Consider the following 27515-nt stretch of genomic DNA (forward strand, 5'->3'; position numbering starts at 1 on the left):
CTAGGGGGAGGGGCCACACTGTGTGTCGTACAATTACAATTTAGGCATTTATCAGACGCTCTTAATCCAGAGCGATTTACATTAAGCAAGAACAAAAAGCATGGGAATACATCACATAAAAAGCATTTATCATGAAACATGTGTAAGCTAAGAAAGTAACAGTGGAATATCTATATAATTAACATATACATATAAACTATACATATATACTATACTATGCTATAATTATATATACACTATGACGTGCTATGACTACATACAATGCAATTCTAGTGCTGTCTACATAACATAATATAAGTCTGTATCAAATGCTATCTAAGTCTACAGAAATGCTATCTAAGGGGGTGGGGTAAGGCTCAATATGTCAGTCTGTCACCTCCCCCTTCACATTCAATAGATCCCGTGATTTTATTAAATATTAAATATGTATGTTGCACCGGGGACACTGTGGTCGGTAGCTACCCTCACAGCTAGACAAAAAACATGCAGTAATCCTGGTCTCTGATGGAGGGGGAAGGAACTGGTTGGAATAGCGTGTTCCTTGCACACGCTACGTCCAACCAGGGAAACTCCCCCCCCCCCCCCTGTCAGGTGTAAAGGAGCGGCTTGGACTCCTCATGCATAGCAGGAAGCATGAGGTCAGTCCGTTGCTCTCCCCAGGTAGGCAGAGTGAGTGTTGAGCCCAGGATTACATTAGATAATTGACATTGGGTTTAAAAAAATGGGTTACAAAATCGTGGGATAATGTTTTTGAAGAAAACCAATAATATATACTATTGCATGAGTTAAAATGTCTCCTTTCACGTCTGGTGGCTTTCTCTCGTTGTATATTTTGGCTGTCATATAATATAATGTATGTATGTTGCAAACGTTATTTAAATCTAGTTAATCCATGTACGGTTATAACCGTCCCAATAATGTGTCGCGGGTTTGAGTCCCGATCCCGACGAACTTCGCTGCGTGTCTTCCCCACGTCTCTCTCCCCGTTTCCTGTCAACTTATTGTCTAATATCAATAAAGGCCCCATATATTGAAAAAATAAATACTGAAAAAATAAATACTAAAAATAACATTTTTTCCCGGTTGTAGCAAAGTGTTACAAACATCCTATTTTTTTTTTATAATATATTTTTTATCCCACGATTTTGTAACCCATTTTTAACTCCTGTGTCAATCATCTAATGTGATCCTGGGCTCTACACACCCTCCACCAACCTAGTCCCCATATATGGGGGACAAGGGGAGAGCAACCTAGTCCCCATATATGGGGGACAAGGGGAGACCAACCTAGTCGCCATATATGGGGGACAAGGGGAGAGCAACCTAGTCCCCATATATGGGGGACAAGGGGAGAGCAACCTAGTCCCCATATATGGGGGACAAGGGGAGAGCAACCTAGTCCCCATATATGGGGGACAAGGGGAGAGCAACCTAGTCGCCATATATGGGGGACAAGGGGAGAGCAACCTAGTCCCCATATATGGGGGACAAGGGGAGAGCAACGGACTTGAACTCATGCTTCCTTCATGCCTGAGTGTCCAAGTTGCTCCTTTACACCTGACAGGGGGGAGTTTCCCTGGTTGGACGTAGCGCATGGAAGGAACACGTTATTCCAACCAGTTAATTTACCCTCCTGTTACAAACATCCTAGTATATATGTCGCTTATTTCGAAAATAGGTTCCCTATTTAGTAATGAATCTTGCTTCTCTCGGGACAGTAAGAGAAAAATTGTGCTGGCTGATATTCCCAATTTTAGATTGAGGACATATTGTACTGTGTATGCACAACTCAGCCTCTGTTTTACAACCCTTGAACGCCAGTTATAACAGCGCTGTATACTAGTCATCATCATGGTTTCATAACCCAGCATCGCTCATTGTACCAGTCAACACAACAGGTGGGCCATCCCTCCCTTAAGGGTTAAGAGGGACGCTCAGCGTGATATCTCTTTCTATATAGTGTTCCAATCTAATCTCCATAAACTCGTCTGTAACATTGTTGAACCTATACACGCTGTTTTATAGACGTCACGCGCACCCCACTTAACACCTACCCTATACAGGTCACACAATGGGCCATTGATATGCATCTAGACTCATTCCTATGTTAATGTCTCTATCTATCTACTGTATCTATCTATAATGTACGCTGCGGTGACACTCTGCAACCTTTGTAAACCTTTGTTTACCTCATGTGACCTTGCCTGACAGCTATAGTTTGACAGCTAGTTTTTTTTCCCCCCGCTTACAAAACCGATTTTAATAATACATGATTTTAGTTGTTCTTATTGTTTTTAGTTTTTCTAGACATCGGGACAACAACGTAGAAAATAATACATTTGAGAGAGACCCAACAACAAAGCTGAGTGTATGTCTGTATTACAACAGACCACTCCTGGACTGTTTATGCAAATGATTTGCTAATGAATTGAAAGGAGGGGGGGGGGGGGAGTATAGCCTGTGCACTTAACAACAGCCACACTGAATAATTTGTGCCACGTTTGGAGGAAATTGGACTAGCGGTGTACGGTCCAATCCCAAACACACAAACAGCGGCGCTCCAATTATAGCAGGAGGATAACAGAGTAGCAGGTTGTATTTCTAGTACTGCATTTTGATGAATTGCCTTCACAACATTTAACCCATGCATTTTGGGCCGGAACCCCCTTTTGGTGTCTTAAAGCGTTTACGTTATACTTTAGCTATTGAAAAAATAGCAGATCTACAAGCTCGTAGCGTGCCACTCGGTGTCTGCTATTTTTTAAAAGTCGTGAAAATGTGGTGCAAATCTTTGAGTATATATTTCAGAGCGAACATTTTTAACTAAAATATTTGCTTCTGGGGGGTTCCATGGAACTACATATTTACAGATGGGGGTCCGTGGCCCAATAGAGATAATTCTGGGGGTCCTTGACATGAAAAAGGTTGAGCACCACTGACATAGAAACATGGGTTTATCAGAAAACTATTAGGATTTTGTAATCGCCATCAGTCCAAAATGGGTTAAATGGTGAAATACTAGCTGTGAGTGGAGAGCAGGTTTATATACAGTATATCTGAGAGGGATGTGGCACTTTGTGGCGGTCTCAGTCTCAGGCGATTTCCATCAACGCTGAGGAAAACGTTTCAGACATGCAGAGAAGAGAACGAGTGACGCAGGCGGTCGGATCGGTGACGTGTCTGCTCATGACAGGACCACAATTTAACCCATTCTGAACGGGAACCCGTTTTGGTGTTAGCATCATGTTATGCTTTAGCTATTGAAAAATAGCAGATCTACAAGCTCATAGCGCGCCACCGAGTGGCGCGCTACGAGCTTGTAGGTCTGCTATTTTTGAAAAATCGAAGAACGACTGACATTTTTTAGAATCTGATCTCAGGTCAGAATGGGTTCATCAGACCAGTGTGTGTCCTAGTGGAAACCTCGTAGGAATCTGATCTCAGGTCAGAATGGGTTAACGGGACCTACTCTCGCTTGTGTCACGCAGCGACCCTGAACTTCATGCCACGTTCCAGAATAACCTCCCGGCTTCGCCTCTCATTGAGAAATGAATGAACCAAACCTTATAGGGCTTTTCAGACGGACGGGCGATAATCTTTCCGACGCGTGGAGAAGTCGAGGGGAGAGTTGTTGACGCAAGTGTCGACGCGTTCCACAAAATAGTTTGCCCATCCCAGGCTAGAACGAACCAACGAACGAACGAACGCCTGCGTCACTCTCTGCTTCCCGTCTGAAATGACCTGCTGGTACGTTTGATGAGTATAAGTAATCTTATAGCATGTGTTGTTGATCTGCAGACGTTCAGTTACCTTATTATGCAAAACAAGATTCAAATCATCTCTGGTGTTGCTCAACAATGATAGGCATGTGATGCATAGGTCACTCACAAAACATAGATGTTATAACAAAAGTTATATCTTTCCACCACAATGTACAGTATATATATATATATATATATATATATATATATATATATATATGTATATGTATGTATGAAGGGGCAAGCAAATTAATGTCATGACGTATAAATGCCATGTGTGGGCTCAGTAAGGCTTTGTAAGGAAATAAAAATATTTTAGAAGTCCATTAGAGGGATTAAATGATGCATAATTATGGCACTCAATAAGGTCTTAATAGTTCCACTTGTCTTTTAAATGCAACCTGGCACATCCAATCATAGCCAAGCCAGGTTTCATTAAATATCAGGCGTTTAGACTCTCCGTTTGGATCTGGGCATCTCAGTGCGTTGTGTTGTTTGTTGACAGCTTTGTGGACACAATCTTTATTTCTTCACTCTGTAGAAGCTGTGATAAAATAATGGTGTTACATTTTTTTAGTGTCATTCATTGTCTGCCACAGTTCCCCTTTGTCCTGTCATTTTCAATCTCACGATATCTCTATAAACAATATGAAACAAGGATTCCAATTAGTAAAAGTGTGCACTCTTTATACACAGCTTAATCTTCCACCAAGTAACCATTGTTGAAACAAAGTAATACATCCCTGTGCAGCTACCCTACTTTTAATTAATTGCCTTCTTATTTAGGGATTGTTTGATGACCCAGTATAGCAAAAATCTTTTCCTATTATCTCCTCCTGGTTAGACCTGGAAAACAGTGACCTTCCTTTAAAACAAGGGAAATGTAATCGTGTGGATCTCGTGGATCCACATCGTCACCATCTTAACCCATTCTGACCTGAGATCAGATTCATACGAGGTTTCCACTGGACACACACTGGTCTGATTAACCCATTCTGACCTGAGATCAGATTCATACGAGGTTTCCACTGGACACACACTGGTCTGATTAACCCATTCTGACCTGAGATCAGATTAAAAAAATGTCGGTCGTTCTTCGATTTTTCAAAAATAGCAGACCTACAAGCTCGTAGCGCGCCACTCGGTGGCGCGCTACGAGCTTGTAGGTCTGCTATTTTTCAACAGCTAAAGCATAACATAATGCTTATTAAAACACCAAAAGGGGTTCCCGCCCCAAAATGGGTTAATGTAATGGCAGAGTCGTTTATTAAGGATAATGACTCTGCAAATGCAATATCCATAATTGCAAAAATACTGAAACTTTATGAGTAGTATTTTAAGCATTTTAACCATGTGTAAAACAAAAACAACAATTTGCTTTGGCTTTTCAAAAATAGCAGATATAAAAGCTCACAGCACGTCACTTCGTGCAGCGCTGCGAGCTTGTACATCTGCTATTTTCGAACATTCTTTTTTTTTATATATAGTTTTTATCCCACGATTTTGTAACCCATTTTTCACCCCTGTGTCAATCATCTAATGTGATCCTGGGCTCTACACACCCTCCACCAACCTGGGGAGAGCAACGGACTTGAACTCATGCTTCCTTCATGCCTGAGTGTCCAAGTTGCTCCTTTACACCTGACAGGGGAGGGTTTCCCTGGTTGGACGTAGCGCGTGGAAGGAACACGTTATTCCAACCAGTTCCTTTCCCCTCCATCAGGCGCCCCGGCTGGCCAGGGGGAGGCAGTTTAGAGACCAGGATTACTGCATGTTTTTGTGAGGGTACCTACCCTAGGGGACACGGGGAGAACATGCAAACTCCACACAGAAAGGCCCTTTCGCCAACCCCGCCTTCGGGTATATTTTCGAACATTCTTGAAAAATCTTTGAAAGCACTATACTGGTTTAGAAGGCATTTGTTGAATCGGCCTCAGTTCTTAACCCATTCTGACCTGAGATCAGATTCATACGAGGTTTCCACTGGACACACAACTGGTCTGATGAACCCATTCTGACCTGAGATCAGATTCTAAAAATGTCAGTCGTTCTTCGATTTTTTCAAAAATAGCAGACCTACAAGCTCGTAGCGCGCCACTCGGTGGCGCGCTACGAGCTTGTAGATCTGCTATTTTTCAATAGCTAAAGCATAACATGATGCTAACACCAAAATGGGTTCCCGTTCAGAATGGGTTAACCCATTTAGGCCATGACCTCAACATTTTAAAAGATTCTTCTAAATCCTCCAGTTTTCATAAAAAGTAATTAGTTGACCAAAAATAATGATTAGCCATAGACAAGTTATAGTTCAAGACTTATGGCTATAGTTATTGACAAGAACTGTACAACTGTTCCGTATACATTTCCAATAAACAACAACCTTCAAAACTATTTCCTCTGTGCATACGGTATAGCACTCTGATGATTTACAGAGGCACCCATGATGATGCAGGAATGGAATTAATGACCCTGGACCTCCAGTATCAACTTGACTGGTTTTATTACACTGAACACATTCATATTAGCAATAATGGCAGAGCAACACATCAGGTGGAAGAAAAGAAAGTGAGGACAAGGACACAATCAACATAAAAATGTAAAAAAAAAAAAAAAAACCTGTATGTGCACAGCCCTGAAGAGCAATAAAACAACACTATGCAAGAAAATGCACAAAATGTGAGTAGCCTTATACTGCCATTGCCGAAGACCTTTGTCAATTGAAGCCTAATTTTGATACTAAGGGCATACTCGTATTTTACCGCTGTTTCTGCGCTGTAGTGCCGAAATGATTTCGACTCGTCAGAAATTTTCAGTAGCACCGAAGAGACTTTACGACGAAACGAGACGAAACGACTTTAGGACGGTACCCACCCCCCCCCGAACCTCAAATGACGTCACATTGTAGGCTCTACAGCGCCAAATGACGTCACATTGTAGGCTCTACAGAGCCAAATGACGTCACATTGTAGGCTCTACAGCGCCGAACAGACTTTTATTCGGCTCTAAAATAGGAGTATGAATCGGCCCTTAAATCGTCATCGCCATATTAATCCATTCTATCCGTTTCTTTCAATCGCCTGTATCTCCTGTTCCTCGTCCCAGATGGCATTTTGGTCAAAACAGTGTTTCTTTGACGGCACAGAGCCGGCGATGAGAAGCCCCCAAGTGCACTGGCATGGATCCAGCCTGGCTAATAAGCCAGACCGAATCAGCTGTTGGCAAAAAAATAATTGCCTGCCGGCGGATTATGGTCTGGAGAGGCTCAATTGTACGCCCATTTCAGTGTGATTTGAGTCTGGCTTATTTGCCAGGCTAGCATGGATCCTCATTGTAAACAACAGTTGAACGGGACCTGTTAAACTTCCAAGGATATAAGCTCCCCCTACCGGAAGTCTGGAAATGTGGCTTTTCAAAATAGGAGCTCAAATTAAAAAAATGCTGGCGTGAATTAGATCCTAATTTTTCAATAAATGCTAGTGCTAAATGGGTTAACACTTGTACAGAGAGGACCAGAGCAAGCAGCACAATGGACCGCACGGCGGTTCCATTTACATGAAGTCAGTTTGACTAAGGGGCCTTTTAATTAGTTGTGACTGGCAGCGTGTGACTGACTACTATATGTTACGGTAGTGTCTGGAGGTCGATGTTTGACACAAACATTCAAAACATCATTCTGTGTTAACTATCATCAGATAATTTGATCTCAGTTGACTCCAAAGGCTTTTTTCCGCTAGCGTGGCATTTCTCAAGACTGCTGACAGTCAACATGCACACTAGACTCCCCCCTGTGTAATTCCTAATCCTATTTAACAAGACTTATTTAATTGTCGCTCCCTCTTGAGACTGCAAGCCTTTCCACAAAGGAAAATGCTACTGTACTTCTATGTTGTAGTCCAGAATTTCACTGTATCTTGAATTTTTCATATATTTATTTTTATCATCAAATAAATGTCTTTGTTCTTAAATAGGCCTATTAGTTCTTCAAAGATGGCTATCCCCACCCAAGCCAGGAACCATTAAAATTGCATTATGAAACAAAATGTGAGACGCCAGAGGGTTAAATATCATGAATGAAATTAGATTATGAATAAACAATTTAGTTAAAAAAAAAAAAAAGCCATTTGTATTATGTTAATAACAAACTATCATTTCATAATTACATGTAGTCCTTCCTGATAATAGTGACGTAATGAGCCAGCAATTGAAGATCTAATAATGATCTCCTCCTCGGCCTTCTTCAAACATTTCTTAGTGAGGACTTTTGAAGCGGTTTTCTGTGTTTCTAATTGGTCTCCACGAGTCATTCATAAGATTCAGTTCCCTATTATAAGTTATAACTAGCCTACATTTATTGTATGCTGTAGAAAAGAAGGAATGGAAAAGTTACAGATGAAATAGGCATCCCTATGAGAAACAGACTACCCTATATGATAAATGTTTTGACAGGAATCTTGCTAAGAAGAAATATCTACATTTCCCTTGAATTTTCACAGTCAAAACACTGTAAACTGTTTGTACATTACATTACCGTAACGTGTGGCAGAGTATTGTCATTGGTTGTGTCTGTCTGTGTGTTTGATTGTTATATGTATACTAGCTACAGTAGATAGATGTTTGGAGACTTTTGAGGGAATGGTCAGTTGGGCTGCTCTGAAGGGGGTTGAGAAAGGTCAAGATCAAGAATGTTGAAAAAATACCTTGAGAACTTTGTGGCCAGATTTCCATGACACATGGTAGGAATGTATCTAGTGTAGGCTGTTCCAAAGACATGACAGGTCAATAAGGGCCGATTCATACTCCTATTTTACCACTGTTTCGGCGCTGTAGTGCCGAAATGATTTCGGCTCGTCAGAAATTTTCAGTAGCACCGAAGAGCCGACTTTAGGACGGTACCCGCCCCCCCTCGAACCTCACATGACGTCACATTGTAGGCTCTACAGAGCCGAAACGACTTTTATTCGGCTCTAAAATAGGAGTATGAATCGGCCCTAAGGTCGCACCATGAGGCCCATTTGAAAAATATAGGGTGGAGTGCCATCTTTTGACTCCTGGATTCAACACCCCGGGATTCGAACCCTGCAGGTCTCCTGTGCGGGAATGGACACTAAAGCCAAACATCTTATCCACTAGCCCAGTGGTTCCCAAACTGTGGTTCGTGGCACCTCTTGTGGTGCGCGAGCGCCTTATAGGGGGTGCGTGGCATGAAAAGGCTAATGGTGGTGCTATGGTTTTATTGTAAATATATGAACATACTATGCCAATATATGGCAAATATGCAGCCTATGCTGCATATATATGCCATATCCAGGTTCATACGTATATGTGGATAAATAGGAAATATATGTCTCTATATAGCTTATGCAATTTATATTTCCATGTTGGGCGGGGGGGGGGGGGGGGGGTGGGTGTCAGCTATAGGCCAGGAGGTAACAGGGGGTGCATGGCCAAAAAGGTTTGGGAACCGCTAGCCTGAATGAGAATGCCGCTTTGCTGGGGGAGATATTAGGTTTTTGGTATTCAGGCAGAGGCTCTGTTGCTCTGCTACACTGGCTGCTTGCATGAAAAGTGTGACATTGGTCTAGCAGTTTCTGAGATTAGCTGCACAGACAGACACGCATGGTACTGTACATGGGTGGCCAGAGCTACAGGAATGGGTTTACTGTACATGGGTGGCCGGCAGAGATACAGGAATGGGTTTACTGTACATGGGTGGCCAGAGATACAGGAATGGGTTTACTGTACATGGGTGGGCAGAGATACAGGAATGGGGCACAGATGTGGTTCCCATTATTTTTTCCAGATTTACTAAAAATATGATTTTAAGCCTATAGAACCATCCATTACAGGCTCCTAGTGAATCATGACAATTAAATTTGTTATTTTATAATTAAATTATCAAATATTTTTTTCTTGTCATGATTCACCAGGATGGGTATAGGATCCAGGCTTCAAATAATTGAAACCTGTCATGGTTTGAGTCTCCCCCTTGTCTGTATTTCCACTTCGGGCCACTCCCTCATCCCATTCCACACTTCAGTCCTAGTTACACACCTGGTTCCACTCTCATCAGCCCAGCCCATTACACACCTGTGAACACTACTGCAATCGACCCACCACCTATGAGACTGCACTCAATGCACACACACCTTGTAACCTAACCCTAACCGTAAGCACGGGAGCAGCGCATGTCGGACCATCGCTTTTTCGCATCGCATCGCTATGTCCCGCCGCTTCGGATCTTCAGTGTGTCTGAAAAGCGTGCGCACCCCACTTTCATGTCACGTTGTTGTACGCGGGAGCTCTTGCCTCGTTCCTCGTTCCTGGACTATATGCTTTGAAGCTTCTGGTAATTTGCTTGTACCTCTTTGTTTTTGCATTTTTTGGACTGCTCAGTTTAATTCTGCCAGTATTTGCTACTTGTATAAGTTTGCCTTATTCAATAAATGCTTTGATTGCACTCTGTTTGCTGGTCGTAACCTCTGCACTTGGGTTCAGTACATTTTTGCCACCGTAACAAAACCTTTTTGGAAATCTCTATGGGGAAAAATAAGTGTGCAATCATGAAAATCATGAACGCAGCGTCCGATTGCCATGAAAGGCAGAGGAATAAATGGCACCCTTTTCAAATTGGCCTATACCAGGAGGCCACAATAACCTACCTGACCTGAATAATAACTTGTTCTAGCTATTCTTATTACACACACAAGTGCAAAAGCATAATTTCCAAATCCTGGCTTTCCAGCCTGGACGGTGGAGATAATTATTTGATCTACATCAGTATTACAGGAACAATCAGCAGAACTCTGTCCATGTTGTGTGTTCACACATTCTGGACATACAGTAGGTTATTTATAATAATGACTAAAGTACTCATTGCAGTAAAACTGCTGTTTTACAGCAGCCGTTTTTGTTTACAGTATAGTGATCTATTCGGCACAAACAAGGGACTAAGTTATTTTCCGCTCCTATGCCACCAAAATGTGAAACGCCCTACCAACAGTCATTAAGACATGCGAATCCCTTGACTCCTTCAAAACCGCTCTCAAAGGGCACCTACGGACGGCTGCAACTCGAAACTGGCCCCTGTAAAATCTGAATTTCACGATTTTTCAAAAATAGCTAAAGTATAACATAATGCTTAAAACACCAAAAGGGGTTCCCGCCCAGAATGGGTTAATGGTTATAATTGCATTTCACATTAAGGTAACTTTCATCAACAGTATGTGACATTGTTTCAAAAGTTACAATATAAACACCCGCCTCCATAGTTGTATGACGATTTGACTCTATCCGTAAAATATTCATTATGATGATAAAAAAGAAAAATAGGTTTTGTCAGAGCTCAGCCACTGTAAGGCCTGCAAGTCCCTTATCGAATGAGAAAGAATGCCATCAATTTCTTCCCCTTCCTCTGCTGCCAGAGAATTCTATTGAGGCTTTTTTTTTGCCCATTGGATTAGAGGAGCACTCTACTGTCTCACGCAACGCAGCGGAGGAGGATTTCACAGGACTCGACTTGGCCCTTTTGCAGTGACCTCTAGTCAAGTCCTGATGGAAATCTAACCAAGCATCAAACCCAATTTGAGGCTCCAGACTCCAGTGTGCAAACAAAGAGAAGAAGTGCACTTCAAAGATTGAGCCGGTGACAGATGCACGCCGGAGAGGGACAGGATCGGGCTCCGGTCCAAAGTGTATCCTGGAAAAAACAAACAGACACTGTGATTTGGGGTTGAGAACAATAACGGCTGCATATTTCTCAGGGCATTTAACCCATTTAGACCTGACTTTTTGAAATTTAAAAAAATGTATCAGTGGTGCTCAATATTTCAGGTCAAGTACCCCAAAAATTATCTGTATTTGGCTACCGACCACCACCTGGAAATATGTTGTTCCAGGGACCTCCCCAGAAGCAAAGATTTTAGTTAAAAAATATATATTCAAAGATTTGAGGCACATTTTCAGGATTTTTCAAAAAATTGCAGACCTACAAGCTCACAGCGCAGCACTCGGTGCCACGCTATGAGCTTGTAGATCTGCTATTTTTCAATAGCTAAAGTGTAACATAATGCTCGAAACTAACACCAAAAGGGGTTCCCGCCCGAAATGGGTTAAAAGAGCTTACACTGTGAACTCTGTGTTAATTTAACTCAGAGTGTACAAATTATGATTTAAATTTGTCCCCCCCCCAAATGGTTTAATTCGTACACTCGGCTTCCCTGTGTTTCCACTCATTGCTAATTAGCAGTCAAGTTCTACTGTGTCATATATTCTAGATCTCTCTCCTCTTCCTCCTCGCCTCCTAACCTGTGCCCTACATCCTTCCCAACACGCCCTCTTCCTCCTGCCCCCTATAACCCGCCACGACATCCTGGTAAGACTAATTAATGACCCTTTTTTTAGAAACAAGATAGTCTAATGAAAAGATCAAACACTTGATTTTCACCCCTGACATATCCCCCCCCCCCCCCCCCCCGAACTGAGGCCGCGATCAATACGAGCGCTGTCCCATCTGGAATAATAGGTTCTGTATGAACACAGATTAATATCACATTGTTTTAACCCATTCAGGCCTGACGTCGGAGAAAAAAAAATATTTTTTTAAAATGTTATTTTCATGTTTCTATGAATGAATGAATGAAACTTTATTGACAGCCGTAGCCAGTAGATGACAAACAACATTAAAAACATACAACGCAGTTACTAAATAAATAAATACATTGGTTCATAAAACTCTCGTAAAAAAAAAAACATAATAAAGAATCTATAGGAGGCACTCATACCAATGTTTCCACATCAAAGAGCGGTATCTAACAGTATATACAGTATCTATATCAGTGGTTCTCAATATGTCATGTCAAGGACCCCAAAAATCATGATGTAATATGCCGCCGACCCCCATCTGAAAATATGCTGTTCCAGGGACCCCCCCTACCAGAAGCAAAGATTTGAGTTAAAAACTGAAACTCTGAATGAATATATATTCAAACAATAATAGCAGACATACAAGTCCATAGCGCGGCTATGAGCTTGTAGCTCTGCTATTATTTTTTCAATAGCTAATGCTTAAAACACCAAAAGGGGTTCCCGCACAAAATGTGTTAACCCATTCTGAACGGGAACCCATTTTGGTGTTCGCATCATGCTATGCTTTATAGCTATTGAAAAATAGCAGATCTACAAGCTCATAGCGCGCCACCGAGTGGCGCGCTACGAGCTTGTAGGTCTGCTATTTTTGAAAAATCGAAGAACGGCTGACATTTTTAGAATCTGATCTCAGGTCAGAATGGGTTCATCAGACCAGTGTGTAGTCCAGTGGAAACCTCGTATGAATCTGATCTCAGGTCAGAATGTGTTAATGAAAACGAAAGGCAGCAATCGGGGGAGTCATCTATCTTGGTATTGATTTATGCCATGCTCATCCAGAGCGCTCGGCTCCTCGTATTTGAGACTCTGTTGACTGCTCTGCCTTCTCCCCAAGTTCTACAAACTAACGCATGGATGCACTTCAAACTATTTTGTTTTTCATGAAGGAAAGTACGTGTGAACAACAAGGAAAATCAATTTCTTGTACGACATGATTTAATTAAGTAACTTTATTTAACTGTAGATAAAATAACTTTAATTATTACAGAATTATTTTAGAGTATACGATCGATGGGGGTGGCAGAGTGAAGGGTGACTATTGTGACTTTATACTTTTTATATGCTGAGTAAAGGGGAATTTATTCTAATGTAATTGTAATGAACTCCCCCCTGTCAGGTGTAAAGGAGCAACTTGGACACTCAGGCATGAAGGAAGCATGAGTTCAAGTCCGTTGCTCTCCCCTTGTCCCCCATATATGGGGACTAGGTTAGTCTCCCCTTGTCCCCCATATATGGGGACTAGGTTAGTCTCCCCTTGTCCCCCATATATGGGGACTAGGTTAGTCTCCCCTTGTCCCCCATATATGGGGACTAGGTTGGTCTCCCCTTGTCCCCCATATATGGGGACTAGGTTGGTCTCCCCTTGTCCCCCATATATGGGGACTAGGTTGGTCTCCCCTTGTCCCCCATATATGGGGACTAGGTTGGTCTCCCCTTGTCCCCCCATATATGGGGACTAGGTTGGTGGAGGGTGTGTAGAGCCCAGGATCACATTAGATGATTGACACAGGGGTGAAAAATGGGTTACAAAATCGTGGGATAAAAAATATATTAAAAAAAGTAATTGTATAATGAAGAAGTATCAACATAACTGTGTGTTGTTGTCTTTGAAGTTATAACTGGTATAAATGCAGATAATTACATTCTCAATTATTGTTTTTAAATTTTTTCCATCATCAACTCTATCTCTTTCTCTCTACAGTGATTTGCATATATATGTAAATTAATCATCAGCGTGTTCTACATGTTGATGCTCGGAGCGGTGCAATTCAAACGTCTACTTTGATGCTGCGTATCGTCACCGTCGGCCATGAATCTTGTATATCTCCATAATTATTTCACTGTAATTTATATATATATATATATTTTTTCTTTTCATAATCTAACGGCGTTGTTGAAAAAAATTGCGATCAACAGATGTGTACAATGTGTTGACTGCTGATCGTGACAACGTTAATTATATTTTTTTAATCATTTAGAAAGTGAAAGTTTGTCTGTATAGGTTTTATTTAACCCATTTTGGGGCGGGAACCCCTTTTGGTGTTAGCACTATGTTATGCTTTAGCTATTGAAAAATAGCAGATCTACAAGCTCATAGCGCGCCACCGAGTGGCGCGCTATGAGCTTGTAGGTCTGCTATTTTCTTTTAAACTGTCAGGATTTAAGACATTTTTTGGAATCTGATCTCAGGTCAAAATGCGTTGAAGAACCACCATTCTTCTGTGCGTTAGAATCTGGTCTCGGGTCAGAATGGGTTGAACAATAAAAAAAGAATTATCAAGAGATTGTGAGTGACTAAATAATAACCACATTGGATCATTTTGAAGCTCAAGGTTGCATCCACTGTTGCTTTGTGTGCAAGCTGTGCGTACATGCGTGTGTGCGTGCGTGCGTGCGTGCGTGCGTGCGTACGTACATGCGTGCGTGCATGCGTGTGTGCGTGCTTACATGCGTGCGTGCGTGCGTGCGTGCGTGCGTGCGTGCGTGCGTGCGTGCGTGTGTGCGTGTGTGCGTGCGTGCATGCGTGCGTGCGTGCATGCGTGTGTGCATGCATGCGTGTGTGTGCGTGCGTACATGCGTGCGTGTGTGCGTGTGTGCATGCGTGCGTGCGTGCGTGCGTGCGTGCGTGCGTGCGTGCGTGCGTGCGTGCGTGCGTGCATGCGTGTGTGTGTGTGCTACAGTAGCTCTCTGCTGATGATGCATCGTCTCTGTGTGTGTTGTGACAGATGCGATGCTGCTGGTGGCCGACAGACTAGAGGGACCGTCCAACATCGAAGCCGTCATCGAACCGATAGACGTCAAGATCTCTGAGGCCATCATGCTCATGCAGGACAACAGCATGCAGGTGTCAGTCAAGGTATTATATTATATTATATTATATTATATTATACTGACTTCAGTGTGTTTCAGGACAACAGCATGCAGGTGTCAGTCAAGGTAGATACTGACCTCATTGTGTTTCAGGACAACAGCATGCAGGTGTCAGTCAAGGTAGATACTGACCTCATTGTGTTGCAGGACAACAGCATGCAGGTGTCAGTCAAGGTAGATACTGACCTCATTGTGTTTCAGGACAACAGCATGCAGGTGTCAGTCAAGGTAGATACTGACCTCATTGTGTTTCAGGACAACAGCATGCAGGTGTCAGTCAAGGTAGATACTGACCTCATTGTGTTTCAGGACAACAGCATGCAGGTGTCAGTCAAGGTAGATACTGACCTCATTGTGTTGCAGGACAACAGCATGCAGGTGTCAGTCAAGGTAGATACTGACCTCATTGTGTTTCAGGACAACAGCATGCAGGTGTCAGTCAAGGTAGATACTGACCTCATTGTGTTTCAGGACAACAGCATGCAGGTGTCAGTCAAGGTAGATACTGACCTCATTGTGTTGCAGGACAACAGCATGCAGGTGTCAGTCAAGGTAGATACTGACCTCATTGTGTTTCAGGACAACAGCATGCAGGTGTCAGTCAAGGTAGATACTGACCTCATTGTGTTGCAGGACAACAGCATGCAGGTGTCAGTCAAGGTAGATACTGACCTCATTGTGTTTCAGGACAACAGCATGCAGGTGTCAGTCAAGGTAGATACTGACCTCATTGTGTTTCAGGACAACAGCATGCAGGTGTCAGTCAAGGTAGATACTGACCTCATTGTGTTTCAGGACAACAGCATGCAGGTGTCAGTCAAGGTAGATACTGACCTCATTGTGTTTCAGGACAACAGCATGCAGGTGTCAGTCAAGGTATACCAGTAAGACGCGCAAACGCGGGAAGCGAACGCAGCTCGTACATATTTGGGTTTTGGACGTATAGCTGCTGTATATGTTGACGTAATCACTCAGCTCCATATATGGGCACAAAAGCGGGACAGACAGACAGACAGACACACAGACATGATCTATGGTTATGGCTGAGTCATGGTGACGTAATCACTCAGCTCCATATATGGGCACAAAGGGGGGACACACGGACGGACACACAGACAGACATGATCTGCTAGGTCTCATAGTAAGTGCTCACTGCGTTCGCAATCACTGCGTTCGCAATCACTGACTTTATTGTGTTTCAACGCCAACGCTTCTTTTGTACGAACAACCAATCAGCCAGCTGAGCCAGCTCATGACTGGAATGCATCCGTATATTACACCCATGCTATACTTTTAACCTTTTAACCCATTCTGACCTGAGATCAGATTCATACGAGGTTTCCACTGGACACACACTGGTCTTGATTAACCCATTCTGACCCGAGATCAGATTCTAAAAATGTCAGTCGTTCTTCGATTTTTCAAAAATAGCAGACCTACAAGATCATAGCGCGTCACTCGGTGGCGCGCTATGAGCTTGTAGATCTGCTATTTTTCAATAGCTAAAGCATAACATGACGCTCGCTAACACCAAAATGGGTTCCCGTTCAGAATGGCTTAACCACAAAATAGTCAATCTAAAAAGTGACACATTGTGAGGCCATTTTAGATTTGACTTTACCATTTTCACCTACGGTATATAGGTGGAAATGTGACCAGATTTGACTGAGAGACTGCCATCGCGCAAATTACAGCTTTTCACCTAGAGGAGAAAAACTTTTTTTTGCATTTACTTTTTTCAAAATGAGTTAACAGCACAGGCAGACTCTTCACATACTAGAGCAGGGGTAGGCAACCTTAGGCACCAGTGCCAACATTGGCACAAAGGAGGGTGATCACTGGCACACTGGCATTAGTGTGAGAGAGTATTTTTAGGTTTTAAATAAACTATTTAAAAAAATGAGTCAAATCCCTCACATTTGTGTGTAAATGACATCCTGCATTCCACATTCATTAAAAATGAACTCTGTTATTTGCCCCGAGTATAATGATCATTATAACAACGTGAAAGAAAATATTTAAAAATAAGGAAAAACTTTATATTTGTGGACAAGCAAAACATGTTGGACTTTTTGACGTGGTGTCATTAAAATTAATTAATGTTGATATGGCACACTGACGATCTAGAGAATACAAACATGGCACTTCATGTAACAAAGTTTTGCAGACCCCTGTACTAGAGCATGTCTGAAAGAAGTGTCAGGACGTGTTGACAATTTTGTTGAAAGTCGATTTTCTTTTAAATGTCTTCTAAATTCTGACAGTTTTCTGAAAGATGTTTCTGTATCTAATTGGCCACCAACCCGCATCTGAAAATATGTTGTTCCAGGGACCCCCCTCAGAAGCAAAGATTTGAGTTAAAAACGTTCTCTCTGAAAGAATATATATTATTCAAAAGATTTGTGCCATATTTTCACGATTTTTCAAAAAATAGCAGACCTACATGATGTTCTTCCGATGTATGTTCATCATCTTGTATACTATACTATATTGACTTATTGATACAGTGTTGTGGGTGAATAGGTGGGATGGGAGCAGCTAGTTTTAGGAGAGCTTTGTTGTTTGTTTTGTCCTCGATTATGTATGCATGATTGTACTTGTTGTATTGTCTTGTATTTACTGTATGTTGCTGGACCCCCTTGAAAACGAGATGATGCATCTCAAGGGGATATCCTTTCTCAATAAAGGTTCATATACAAGCTCGTAGCGCGCCACTCGGTGGCGCGCTATGAGCTTGTAGATCTGCTATTTTTCAATAGCTAAATTATAACATAATGTTTAAAACACCAAAAGGGGATTCCCGCCCAGAATGGGTTAAACTACATGACTCTGACACAAGTCCCTTCCACAATGTGTTTTAGATGATTTTTACCCTCTCACTGATCCTTTACCAAAAAAACTGCCCATCATAGTCTTTTTATTCACATTTTATATGCACTCAAATCCCCAATTCCTTCAAGTCTGCAGTTACCTGAAAGATTGTCCAGAGATTTCGATCTTTCCCTGTATTCACATTTTTACCATATCTATACAGTAGTCGTCCTTACATCACACATTCTCTCACAGTAGTACGGTACGTTCTATCACTCGGGTCTGGACAATCTGTCAGGCCATATCGCACTGAGATAAAGCTGTAGTCTGTATGTGTCACTCTGACTTTACTCCTGCAACACAGGGCTCTCTCTCTCGCCAACATCCTGGATGGCAGAGTAGTATTACAATCATTGTGAATAACTGACAAGTAAACAGGCCTCCCCCTGGCCAGCCGGGGCGCCTGATGGAGGGGAAAGGAACTGGTTGGAATAACGTGTTCCTTCCACGCGCTGCTACGTTCAACCAGGGAAACTCCCCCCCTGTCAGGTGTAAAGGAGCAACTTGGACACTCAGGCATGAAGGAAGCATGAGTTCAAGTCCGTTGCTCTCTCCTTGTCCCCCATATATGGAGACTAGGTTGGTCTCCCCTTGTCCCCCATATATGGGGACTAGGTTGGTCTCCCCATAGCCCCCATATATGGGGACTAGGTTGGTCTCCCCTTGTCCCCCATATATGGGGACTAGGTTGGTCTCCCCTTGTCCCCCATATATGGGGACTAGGTTGGTCTCCCCTTGTCCCCCATATATGGGGACTAGGTTGGTCTCCCCTTGTCCCCCATATATGGGGACTAGGTTGGTCTCCCCTTGTCCCCCATATATGGGGACTATGTTGGTCTCCCCTTGTCCCCCATATATGGGGACTAGGTTGCTCTCCCCTTGTCCCCCATATATGGGGACTAGGTTGGCGGAGGGTGTGTAGAGCCCAGGATCACATTAGATGATTGACACAGGGGTGAAAAATGGGTTACAAAATCGTGGGATAAAAAATATATTAAGAAGAATAACTGACAAGTATATCTGGACGAGTATATGAGGACCGCATACTTTCCCCCCCGAGACGACAGACTCAGAGCTCTGCAGCTGAATCTGTCGACAACAGTTTGTTGTCATTAATTAACCCCCTGGTGGCACAGCCTAATTAACAGTGGATTCAGTGCCTTCTGATGTCTACAGTATATTATGTTGTGGGGGCGACTGTTTCATCACAATCAAATGTCAGTCTTTGTTCGCCAGCTCTCTTTCTTTCCTTCCTCGGGGGAGGAGGAGGAGGAGGATGAACAACAGGGTCCAACCGTTATTAAGCAAAGGGCTTTAACTCAGGGGCTCTTTGTATAACAGAGCATATCATAAACTCTTCTGAATAATCCAAATATACGGGTTACATATCCCATAATATCATCAACTGTCCCAGCCAGTGTGAGCCTCCTAATTCCCAGAGCCCAGCGGTCACTTCCACGTAGGAGGCCAGTGAGCCTGAGAGGTGAGAGATTCACACAATTAGTATTTTAATCACATCAAATGGGATACTGACTGTGAGAGGGAATAATTATGGACTATAGTCTTATACCGGGTAGTACCGCACGGCGCATGCCAGCCTGTCTCTCTGTGAGAGGGAATATGGACTCTAGTCTTACCGGGTAGTACCGCACGGCACACGCTAGCCCTGGTCGCACTCCCGTGCGCGGGTTTTCAAATCCCAGCAAATAAACAAAACAACGTAACTACTCACCGACACAACGCCTGCTAGACCTTAAGGTAAAAGTCTATTCTCGTAGCTGGGAAGCGTCTCAGGTCCCCAGTTTCTCTCTAAAATGCACTTTGTGCCATTTTAATAACGCAATGTACCCTGAATTTACCGGGCAGAGTCATTTCTTCTACTATGGCATTTCCGGGTTTTGCCTGCGCCGATCGGTTTGGATTCATTTTATTTAATGATTAAAATAGTGCATTTTAGAGAGAAACTGGGGACCTGAGACGCTTCCTAGCTACGAGAATAGCCTTTTACCTTAAGGTCTAGCAGGCTTTGTTTTGGTCAGTATTTACGTTGTTTTGTTTATTTGCTGGGATTTGAAAACCATGAGAGAGGGCTGCGGAAGGGACTTCCACAGGGCGTCAGACAGAGACTCGCTGTAAGCCCTGGACCAGGGCTAGGCGCACGCCAGCCTGTCTCTCGGGAGGGAGAGTCTCTGAGAGTAAAACCCCTTTTCTTTCTATTTGTTTGTTTTTCTCATCCTAGATCTTCCAAGGCTGCGGCCAGCCGAAGCCCTCAGGAATGGGCCGGTCGGCGAGAGGCATCTCGGACGTGTTCAACGCTCGCTTCAAGCCCTTCACACCGGAGGAGAGACCCACCTCCGCAGCGGGAAACAGGCTGGACAGACTGGTGAGAAATGTGGCGCGTGTGTGTGTGTGTGTGCGTGTGCGTGTCCGCGTGTGCGTGTCCGCGTCCGCCTGTGCCTGTGCCTGTGTCTGTGCGTGTGTGCGTGTTTCCGTGCACTCAACGCGCGATAATGTAACACTGTGAAAACACATTCAAACAATATTAGTAGACGTTTAGATCACTCTCTTCAATTCCATTCTCCACACAGTTACCTTTAACCCATTCTGAACGGGAACACATTTTGGTGTTTAGCATCATGTTATGCTTTAGCTATTGAAAAATAGCAGATCTACAAGCTCATAGCGCGCCACCGAGTGGCGCGCTACGAGCTTGTAGGTCTGCTATTTTTGAAAAATCGAAGAACGACTGACATTTTTAGAATCTGATCTCAGGTCAGAATGGGTTGATCAGACCAGTGTGTGTCCAGTGGAAACCTCGTATGAATCTGATCTCAGGTCAGAATGGGTTAAAAGAAGAATAGGTTGTCAGAGCTCATCCACTGAGGTCTGCAAGTCCCTTATCGAATGAGAAAGAATGCACACGCGTCGCACATACCTTTAGTATTTTGCTAAACACTACAGTGAGCGTTGATGTCACCTGTCCTAGTGCACTCTACTGTACTGCCATTGGCAATATATTCACCCCGCCAGCAACTGCCTGAAAATCATAAATATTACAGACCTGCATCATCTCATCTGCATGAGAACAGAAACCGGTATGTGGTATTTCGTCTTGCGAAACTTGTCAGTGTGATGAATAGGGAGTGCAATAGCGAATGGTGATACTATTTTTAAAACGTTATAAAGTATTGCTTGTTTGTTTGTTTGTTTTAGTTTGTTGCCTGTGCTTGTTTTCTCTGAACCACCTCAGAACAATTCTCTAGATGCTTTTTTTTGCACGATCTTCACATTCATCAGATTTGATTGTCAGACACTGTTGGACATTTAATCTGTGAAAGTCCGAGAATCAGAAACAGAGGCATTGCGGCCAGTATATAGGACTGAATATTTCACCACCATGATTTATTAGATGCCATGTAAGTTTGTAACCCGCCTTTTTACTCTCATAATCTTTCTCTGTCTCCCTCTCGCTCACTGTTGCCTTCACAATGTCCAATTAAATGTCTTTCTTCTCTATTTCTCTGCTACGCCCAGAGGGTTGTCTGGAGGACAATGCAACAAAGTGTAAGCTGGCTTCCACTCTTCCTCGTACCTTTTACCAAATCATCCTTCTCGCTGTTCGCCGAGTGTTCATTTTACTCTGACATTCCACAAATGTAACCAAATGGACACCTAGAATAGACATTTATTTGTCATTGCACACAAAGCATACACTGAGCATACAACGACATGTCTAGGGAGCTCGACCCACATAACCGTAGTACATAAAAACACTAACATAACACGTAACATACAACACAGAGTGAAGTGCATGGTGATATTTAAAGTGCATGATGGATGAAAAAGGAACCAATAAGTTATCCCAGTCCAGAGTCAGAGTGCGTGATGCATGTGAGGGGACAGTCAATGCTCATTTAGTGATCGATCCTTTAGCAGTCTGACTGCGTAAGGGGAAAAGCTGTTTGTCCATCTTGAGCTACTAGCATGGATGGACTGGTATATCTCCTCCCTGAGGGAAGGAGGTGAAAGAGATGACATGCTAAGGGTCCATTTGGTTTGGTTTGTTACAAATGGATAAATTAACAGGATTTTACTGCATCATGCAGAAGCAATTTTTTTTTAACATATAGAAAGTAACTAATTCTTCTTGTGTTTTTTGTCATGGTCATGCATTCATTTCTGATGCTGTGATTAGGCTCCTCTCCATCCTTATAATTACCAGTAAGACGCGCAAACGCGGGAAGCGAACGCAGCTGAGACCCTGCAGATCATGTCTGTCTGTCTGTCTGTCTGTCTTTGTGTCTGTCCCGCTGTTACTGTATATGTGCACCTGGCCCCTTTTGTGCCCATATATGGAGCTGAGTGGACCTGGCCCCTTTTGTGCCCATATATGGAGCTGAGTGGACCTGGCCCCTTTTGTGCCCATATATGGAGCTGAGTGATTGCTGATGCAACACACTCCATATTTGGATAGCGGGACAGACACATGGACAGACAGACAGACAGACAGACAGACAGACAGACAGACAGACAGACAGACAGACAGACAGACAGACATGATCTGCTAGGTCTCATAGTAAGTGCTCAGTGCGTTCGCAACAAATAATTGTGTGCATTTTCTCTGAAACCGGATAAGACACTCTACAGTAGCTACTGTACATTGATTCCGACGCTTCACGACAGTTTAATGTGCATCTCAGTGAACAGGAATATTCTGTTCAATTCTAGATCTGTTTTTGGGAGTTGTTGTGAAGTCAACATTAATTAATAGCAACATTAACCCATTCTGACCGGGAACCCGTTTTGGTGTTAGCATCATGTCATGCTTTAGCTATTGAAAAATAGCAGATCTACAAGCTCATAGCGCGCCACCGAGTGGCGCGCTACGAGCTTGTAGGTCTGCTATTTTTGAAAAATCGAAGAACGACTGACATTTTTAGAATCTGATCTCAGGTCAGAATGGGTTAATCAGACCAGTGTGTGTAGTCCAGTGGAAACCTCGTATGAATCTGATCTCAGGTCAGAATGGGTTAATGAAATTCCTCAAAACGTTGCCCTCAACAGCCCTCCTCAACCTAAATCTCATAACAGTTTGTTTACAGGAAACATAATGAACCATACAGTGTACTTTTAATCTATACTGTTTAAAACATGGACAGGTTCATCCTGGGTCGGACATTAAATGTTTACATATTCAGGTTCAGTAATGGATGGGCGTCCCTTGTCTGCCTTCGGCAATTATGCTGCCCATCAATATCTGTCATATGGCGTCGTCATTTTTTTATTCTCTACTCATATTCTCACAGTGTTAACCTAGTTTGGGCGGGAACCCCTTTTGGTGTTTTAAACACTATGTTATAATTTAGCTATTGAAAAACAGCAGATCTACAAGCTCGTAGCGCGCCACCGAGTGGCGCGCTACGAGCTTGTAGATCTGCTATTTTTGAAAAATGTGAAAATGTGACGCACATCTTCGAGTCCTGAATATATTTGAGAGAGAACATTTTTAACTAAAATATTGGCTTCTGGGGGTTCCCTGGAACTACATATTTTGAGATGGGGGTCCGTGGCCCAATAGAGATAATTCTGGGGGTCCTTGACATGAAAAAGGTTGAGCACCACTGACATAGAAACATGGGTTTTTCGAGCTTGTAGCTCTGCTATTTTTTTTTAATCGTGAAAATGTGGCACAAAAGAAGATTTAAGAAGACATTTTGTATAAGTTTCGACGTCAGGCCTGAATGGGTTAACCCAGTTTAATGAGTCTTCTCCGCATGCTCTAAAGAGAAAAAACATGTGATTGTGGTGCGACTGCAGAGGCGTTCTGATGCTCCATGGTTCCCTGCCGTGCTTTGTAGCGATGCCTTTATAGAACACATTCCCAGTTCGTCTCCACTGAGAGATTACGACAAAAATAACATGTCATTATATTTTTATTTTTATTTTTAGTTCTTTTGAAAGTTAGACATAGTGAACAACTTTTCCGGGTGAAAAGATATCACCTCATCAAACCCTGTACACTCAAGACACGCTCCATATATGGCCAGTACAGAATTCACTGTGAGAATAAATGCCAGCACTCACGTTGTATCCTTTTAGGATTCTTGTTTTATTTCTCGACTCAGACTCAGATTTTACACAATTTTATGAAGGATAAGAAAAAGGTATTATAAATAAGCATCCTAGTAGTAACTCCTCATTGAGAGCCCTTTCAGGTGTTCAGTTTGTAAGGTGTGTATAATGTACCACGCTTCTGTCTGTAACAGCAGTTTATCACGGTCCCCAGTTTGTAAGGTGTGTATGTCGTACCAAGCTTCTGTCTGTAACAGCAGTTTATCACGGTCCCCAGTTTGTAAGGTGTGTATGTCGTACCAAGCTTCTCTCTGTAACAGCAGTTTATCACGGTCCCAAGTTTGTAAGGTGTGTATGTACCAAGCTTCTCTCTGTAACAGCAGTTTATCACGGTCCCCAGTTTGTAAGGTGTGTATGTACCACGCTTCTCTCTGTAACAGCAGTTTATCACGGTCCCCAGTTTGTAAGGTGTGTATGTCGTACCACGCTTCTCTCTGTAACAGCAGTTTATCACGGTCCCCAGTTTGTAAGGTGTGTATGTAACACGCTTCTCTCTGTAACAGCAGTTTATCACAGTCCCCAGTTTGTAAGGTGTGTATGTACCAAGCTTCTCTCTGTAACAGCAGTTTATCACAGTCCCCAGTTTGTAAGGTGTGTATGTCGTACCACGCTTCTCTCTGTAACAGCAGTTTATCACAGTCCCCAGTTTGTAAGGTGTGTATGTCGTACCACGCTTCTCTCTGTAACAGCAGTTTATCACGGTCCCCAGTTTGTAAGGTGTGTATGTCGTACCACGCTTCTCTCTGTAACAGCAGTTTATCACGGTCCCCAGTTTGTAAGGTGTGTATGTACCATTGTACCAAGCTTCTGTCTGTAACAGCAGTTTATTACGGTCCCCAGTTTGTAAGGTGTGTATGTACCATTGTACCAAGCTTCTGTTTGTAACAGCAGTTTATCACGGGCCCCAGTTTGTAAGGTGTGTATGTCGTACCACGCTTCTGTCTGTAACAGCAGTTTATCACGGTCCCCAGTTTGTAAGGTGTGTATGTCGTATACCACGCTTCTCTCTGTAACAGCAGTTTATCACGGTCCCCAGTTTGTAAGGTGTGTATGTCGTACCACGCTTCTCTCTGTAGCAGCAGTTTATCACGGTCCCCAGTTTGTAAGGTGTGTATGTACCATTGTACCACGCTTCTCTCAGTAACAGCAGTTTATCACGGTCCCCAGTTTGTACGGTGTGTATGTCGTACCACGCTTCTCTCTGTAACAGCAGTTTATCACGGTCCCCAGTTTGTAAGGTGTGTGTATGTCGTACCACGCTTCTCTCTGTAACAGCAGTTTATCACGGTCCCCAGTTTGTAAGGTGTGTATGTCGTACCACGCTTCTCTCTGTAACAGCAGTTTATCACGGTCCCCAGTTTGTAAGGTGTGTATGTACCACGCTTCTCTCAGTAACAGCAGTTTATCACGGTCCCCAGTTTGTACGGTGTGTATGTCGTACCACGCTTCTCTCTGTAACAGCAGTTTATCACGGTCCCCAGTTTGTAAGGTGTGTGTATGTCGTACCACGCTTCTCTCTGTAACAGCAGTTTATCACGGTCCCCAGTTTGTAAGGTGTGTATGTCGTACCACGCTTCTCTCTGTAACAGCAGTTTATCACGGTCCCCAGTTTGTAAGGTGTGTATGTCGTACCACGCTTCTCTCTGTAACAGCAGTTTATCACGGTCCCCAGTTTGTACGGTGTGTATGTTGTACCACGCTTCTCTCTCTCTGTAACAGCAGTTTATCACGGTCCCCAGTTTGTACGGTGTGTATGTCGTACCACGCTTCTCTCTGTAGCAGCAGTTTATCACGGTCCCCAGTTTGTACGGTGTGTATGTCGTACCACGCTTCTCTCTGTAACAGCAGTTTATCACGGTCCCCAGTTTGTACGGTGTGTATGTCGTACCACGCTTCTCTCTGTAACAGCAGTTTATCACGGTCCCCAGTTTGTAAGGTGTGTATGTCGTACCACGCTTCTCTCTGTAACAGCAGTTTATCACGGTCCCCAGTTTGTAAGGTGTGTATGTACCACGCTTCTCTCTGTAACAGCAGTTTATCACGGTCCCCAGTTTGTAAGGTGTGTATGTACCACGCTTCTCTCTGTAACAGCAGTTTATCACGGTCCCCAGTTTGTAAGGTGTGTATGTCGTACCACGCTTCTCTCTGTAACAGCAGTTTATCACGGTCCCCAGTTTGTAAGGTGTGTATGTCGTACCACGCTTCTCTCTGTAACAGCAGTTTATCACGGTCCCCAGTTTGTAAGGTGTGTATGTCGTACCACGCTTCTCTCTGTAACAGCAGTTTATCACGGTCCCCAGTTTGTAAGGTGTGTATGTCGTACCACGCTTCTCTCTGTAGCAGCAGTTTATCACGGTCCCCAGTTTGTAAGGTGTGTATGTCGTACCACGCTTCTCTCTGTAACAGCAGTTTATCACGGTCCCCAGTTTGTAAGGTGTGTATGTACCACGCTTCTCTCTGTAACAGCAGTTTATCACGGTCCCCAGTTTGTAAGGTGTGTATGTCGTACCACGCTTCTGTCTGTAACAGCAGTTTATCACGGTCCCCAGTTTGTAAGGTGTGTATGTCGTACCACGCTTCTGTCTGTAACAGCAGTTTATCACCTCTCTTTAAAGGGCTGAACAGCTGGAACCTAAGAGAGCACACTTTATGTCCCACCCTCGTTAAAGTGTCTCGCCACAGGAGATTTTTCATCCCCAGTTCTTATATTGCTCTTATGTTCTGTAATCCTCACTTTTTTTTCCTTTTTTTTTTAAATAATTTTTATCCCACGATTTTGTAACCCATTTTCCACCCCTGTGTCAATCATCTAATGTGATCCTGGGCTCTATACACACCCTCCACCAACCTAGTCCCCATATATGGGGGACAATGGGAGCTAGAGCAAGCTTATAACAAATTAATGACTCATCTTATTGTCACTGAAATAGCGCAGCCACATAACACCCCGTAACACTCTGTATCGCTGAGCAACCAATTAAAAGCACCATAGTTTGTCCTGGCAGTGACCAATGACCATACAGACATAAAACAGTGACCATACAGACAGAAAAAGATGACCGCCATTCTCTCTGTCAACGCTGTTTGAGATTTGCAGTGGATTCTGGGTATTGTAGGATCAGACAGCAAAGCTCTGTGTGTCCTGAATGGGATAGCGTTTTGTCAGTGAATACGATTCTTTAAAAAAATGTCTTCTAAATCCTAAAAGTTTTCAGAAAATCCCATGTTTCTATGTCA

General features: G+C 43.1%; 1 protein-coding gene across 1 annotated transcript in view; it reads left to right on the forward strand.

Annotated features, from left to right (window-relative positions):
* gpc6a (glypican 6a) overlaps window positions 1-27515 on the forward strand; it is a 234772-nt gene that overhangs the window by 173953 nt on the left and 33304 nt on the right. The window contains exons 5-6 of the mRNA XM_080781315.1: window positions 15131-15261; window positions 20386-20529. Of these exons, the coding sequence (XP_080637441.1) occupies window positions 15131-15261; window positions 20386-20529 (275 nt within the window). The remainder of the gene's footprint in view (window positions 1-15130; window positions 15262-20385; window positions 20530-27515) is intronic.

Source organism: Protomyctophum bolini, assembly GCF_963924005.1.
Source record: "Protomyctophum bolini genome assembly, chromosome: 1".
Taxonomy (NCBI): Eukaryota; Metazoa; Chordata; class Actinopteri; order Myctophiformes; family Myctophidae; genus Protomyctophum; species Protomyctophum bolini.